General features: G+C 35.3%; 1 protein-coding gene across 1 annotated transcript in view; it reads right to left on the bottom strand.

Moving 5' to 3' along the window:
• The window catches only part of LOC125039438, an 8,025-nt gene that overhangs the window by 1,989 nt on the left and 1,036 nt on the right, over nucleotides 1–5,000 (bottom strand). Inside the window, exons 2-4 of the mRNA XM_047633364.1 lie at nucleotides 4,922–5,000; nucleotides 4,352–4,515; nucleotides 1,810–1,967 (exon numbers count right to left, since the gene is read on the bottom strand). The exon at nucleotides 4,922–5,000 is cut by the window's right edge and continues 91 nt beyond it. Of these exons, the coding sequence (XP_047489320.1) occupies nucleotides 1,810–1,967; nucleotides 4,352–4,515; nucleotides 4,922–5,000 (401 nt within the window). The remainder of the gene's footprint in view (nucleotides 1–1,809; nucleotides 1,968–4,351; nucleotides 4,516–4,921) is intronic.

Here is a 5,000-nt window from a genome sequence, read left to right as displayed (position 1 = left end):
GTGTGTGTGTGTGTGTGTGTGTGTGTGTGTGTGTGTGTGTGTGTGTGTGTGTGTGTGTGTGTATGTGTGTATGTGTGTATGTGTGTATGTGTGTGTGTGTGTGTGTGTGTGTGTGTGTGTGTGTGTGTGTGTGTGTGTGTGTGTGTGTGTGTGTGTGTGTGTGTGTGTGTGTGTGTGTGAGTGTGAGTGTGAGTGTGTGAGTGTGTGAGTGTGTGAGTGTGTGAGTGTGTGAGTGAGTGTGTGTGTGTGTACAATAGTGTACAATGTTATTTGACTATCTACTTACAACTGACTCCTGTATAATCATATGACTGGCAGGGCTATATTAAATCAGTATTTGATGATAATATTTGACTCATAATTTAAGTAAAACTATTTGATTCTCAAGTTTACAATTTTCACCAATTAATACAGTTTTTTTTAAATTCTATTACCCATACAAATAACAAATGTTACCTATTGTTATTATTCTTGCACTGAGTTCTAGACTACCTATAGAGATGATATGGAGTCTGTGCAAGTATAACAGTCTATAACCATCTGGATAAAGCAAATCCAATAACAAATACAGACATTGGAAAATGGCAAAAATGCTAAAAACGCTTATGCTGAAAAAGTCATACAAGTGTTTATTTGCGCCCGGCCTACATGCCACACATCCAGCAGAGTGTCCATTCACATAAACTTAATGCATTTTGGGCCACATGATGGCATGGAAGCGTCTGGATCCAATGGGTTAATACTAGCATATCTGCTTGGAATGCTTAAATCATAGTAGATTTACTTTTGATAATTAATAATGAAATTTGACTCATAGTTTGAGTAGTAGTATATGCTTCCAAGCAAGTTTACATTTTCATTGACAATTACATTTCTAATGTGCCATTAATACCATTAACACTGGCATATGTGTATGTTACAGTTAAATTTTCTATTTTTGTAGAAAAAAGTGTGGTGTTCACATCACAAAGTCTCTGGCCACTGGTCATGACACTCGATCAGTAATTGTAACCAGAGGGTGGGAAGGGAATGAAACCTGCAGTTGTAAATTCTTTAATTTTTAGTTCTACTATCATTTTGAACTATTTTTGCAATGACCATGTTACTCATGATAATCTTCTTTCAATCAAGATGTACAAATGAGTGATGAGCAAAAAGTGGTATGAATGTTTCTCAGCTATCTTTCTACTTGCAACCTTGCAACCTTTCCTTATTTTTTTCATATTTTTTTCACGGCCATTTTAAATATTTATGAAGGAATCTCTCTCTCTCTTTCTCTTTCTCTTTCTCTTTCTCTTTCTATCTCTTTCTCTTTCTCTTTCTCTTTCTCTTTCTCTTTCTCTTTCTCTTTCTCTTTCTCTTTCTCTTTCTCTTTCTCTTTCTCTTTCTCTATCTCTATCTCTATCTCTATCTCTATCTCTATCTCTATCTCTATCTCTTCTCTTTCTCTTTCTCTCTCTCTCTCTCATACATCATTAATAGTAGAACACTATACTATTTTGGACTTTATATTGAATTTAAGCATACTAGCCTTCAAATTCATCAGAACTTCTATATCTCTCTTTCTTCTCCCTTTATCAGCTTATCTTCTTAACCCACTGGCAATGGGGATATATAGTGTCCACATTAGTTTTGGCTTTACAAGTGCTTGCCCACTGAGAAGTTAATTAATAGGCCCTACGTGACCTGTGACTGAGCACTTGCGAAGCAATCTATATGTAAACAAAATTACGCTAAAATCAGGGTGGACATGACATGTATGCCATGCCATCTCAGCCCATTAGATTAAAATTACAAACTCAGTATTACCTTATGTGTTTGGCATATGCACCCATGACACTCAGGGTCTGGTCAGCCACATTGGTCTGGGATAAGTCAACAGTCTGTAGGAGTTCTAAATTGATGAATATTTCATTCACCATTTTGCGAGGTAGATTCCTACTCTTTAGTCCTAGGTGACGTAATTTCTGAAAATACAGATTTGTTAAATTGCAGTAATCTCCAATGACTGTAAAACTTCAACCAATCTTTGGCCTGAGCCCATAATAATGCCTGAACTTCCATATTTCACAAGTGGTAAATATGATTTTCTAAAGATTGGAGAGTGAATTTACAGATTAGATTATGTCTTCTATGTGATTTGTAAAATTTTAGATCAATGACTTCAAAGTATAGAAAACTTTAGGTAACTTAACCCATTGCCACCAGGGAAAATAAAAAATGGGGAAAATGCTGTGCTCATTTTTTAATATATTTTGTGAATTGTCTCTATACATAGATGGCTCTGCCTTACCTGATTTTGCCTTTCCTTGAATTGGCAGGAAAATATATTTTTTACTAGTGCTATGAATATCAATGGTGTTATTTTTATTATAAATATTATAATTACTACAATGTTATAAACATTAGTAATAGCAAAATAAAATAACGTAAAATATTTTCATAAATTAAGGAAAAGGGTAAATGGGCTAGACAGGCAGTATTCGTAATTGGCTTATTGGTGATTTAGTACAAGTGTAGCCATCGATGTGTAAAAACAATTAAACAAGTAAACTCACTGTGGGCATGATACGGATACGTGTCATGCCCCTCACGAATGGGTTAATGTAACTTTTGTTCACAAATTCAAACAAATTAATGCTAATTATGGAGAAAATTGGAATGCTTGGTGCTCACAAAAATCTGTCTTTTGATGATCTAAAATACTGTGGACTTTGTGTAAACACTGGAAAAAATATTTTTTGAGCCTATAATAAATCAAATAATTTTAAATTCTAAATATTGCTTCTGTGGATATATATTTTGTTTGCTTTCCTGTAACCAACATCAGCAGTTGTAATCGCTGAAAAGAGCCCATATGACTCCAGAAACAAATAATCACCAAAGAATCAGTCTGCGGGCTTATCGAACTTCACTTGGCATCCCTAGACCTTTTAATATCAACATTGCTATTATTGTTGTTATTGACATTAGGATAATCATAATATTATTATTAATACTAAAAGCAATAATAAATAAGATAAAAAACTAGGACTAGTAATTGATTTTGCTGACAAAGTCTTGAGGAACTTAAAATCCCAGTAGACATGGCAAGTATTTTTTCCCTTGCCAGAATCAAAGAGTTAATAATATTTATGTGATATAAAAATGAAAACCACTTTCACCTTATACATTACTTAATCTTAAAAACTAGCATAGAAAATTGGGAAGCATGGCTCATTGCCTGTTCAATGCACTTCACAAAGATTTGTAATATGACTTTTAGGCTTGCAATCAACTCTCCTGATCATGACCAAATGTGGGCCTGAAGCTGACTGTGCATAACAATACAATTGTTTAAATTAGCCTATGGGTGGGAATGATTGGGCCAGCTGTAGAAGGAAACTTTGCCTACTTGTAGAGTAGTCTGTGATCCGAGTAAGAGGCTGTAGAGGGGATCACATAAAACTGAACCTATTTGGCTAGGCTAAACAGAGTACTCAAAAGATTTGCAGTAGAAGTATGGGGCCTTGTGGAAGGTGGTGTTGCTGAGTGAAGCAGTACTGCAGAGAGATGCATGATAAAGCTGCAGAGAGATGCATGATAAAGCTGCAGAGTACTAATAAAGGAGGAGGAGGGAGTAGATGGTGAAGTAAAGGATGTTGGGAGAGAAGGAATGTTTCCTGGAGGTTGAGTAATGACCCGGGTAAATGATTTGGACTGGATTGAGGTGATAGTAGGGACTGAGGAAATGGTAGTGGTAGTGCTCAGAGTCGTGGTCAAAGGAGAGCCTGCGGTCAGGGAACAGGGGTAATTACAATCTTATTCAAAAACACACAGCACATTTTTTTTTTAATCAAATAATTGTCATAGTGATTTTATCAAATTAATTACCCATCCTTAAAAAAAGAAACATATATAAAACTCTGTGCATGTCTCAAATCAGGTTGCATTACAAATGAAGGCTATGTTTCTAGAGAAACTAACAGTTCAGCATATATCATTTATGAAATTTCATTCCTGCCTGTCTGCTTTCTTGAGCACTGTATTTGAGAATCACAAACACCTTAGCATCAATAAGTGTGCAATATCAACAGACATACAATAAAAAAAGTTTAATCATTTAATATGGATGCCTTATCTAACCTTCCTTCAAAAAATATACTTTTTTCCATCCTTAATCTGGATAAAACCACCCTAAAACCAATAATAATCACCAATCATAATAGCAAATACAACAACAACAAGAATAAAATGCCATGCTCACTTTGCAACACTGAGCCAAGAAAATGCCATGCTTACTTTGCAACACTGAGCCAAGAAAATGCCATGCTTACTTTGCAACGCTGAGCCAAGAAAATGCCATGCTTACTTTGCAACGCTGAGCCAAGAGGGACAGGATGTAGCTGAACTCTGAGGTCTCCCGGCTCAGCTTAAGCCGCTCCAGGTGGTACAGAAGTAGCAGATGAAGGTGGTGCTTCCTGAGCTTTCCAGAAGCATTCAGCTCCTCAATTATTAACTCTATTAACGTACTTGCTGTGGAAAGGAGCTAGTGAAAGAATACTTTTGAAAAAGAAAAGGATTATTTTATAGTAATTTTTTCAGTTTAAAGGATGTTTTTGTCTTTTTTCAAAATACAAAAATTCTACAGTAATGTACAATCAACAGTCTTGAGATGCTAATTGATACTCTGAAATTAGGAAAAATGGTACAATTTGCCCATTTACAAAGGTAGAACAAGTTTTTTTTCTCACCTTTACCTAACTGTTATATCCTAAGTATTTCAAATGAAAGGTTAAAACATAAATTGTAAAAATGAAAATAAGAGAAAAATAGGAAAAGAACAAAGAGAAAAATTATTAGCACTTTCAGCGAGAAAAAGGACTGAAGTTCTGAAAGATATCTGATCACGTGACAAATCTGACATACCTCTCGTACTTACGCAAATCCTCAAAAGGTCCAAGAATAAAGATGAGGCTCTTACTCTGATCGAGCCAGTTCTTGATATAGTCTTGGCACCA

The sequence above is a fragment of the Penaeus chinensis genome, chromosome 27 (assembly GCF_019202785.1).
Source record: "Penaeus chinensis breed Huanghai No. 1 chromosome 27, ASM1920278v2, whole genome shotgun sequence".
In the NCBI taxonomy this organism is placed as follows: domain Eukaryota; kingdom Metazoa; phylum Arthropoda; class Malacostraca; order Decapoda; family Penaeidae; genus Penaeus; species Penaeus chinensis.
The sequence above is the reverse complement of the archived record's forward strand: the minus strand, read 5'-3'. Positions and strand labels throughout refer to the sequence as shown.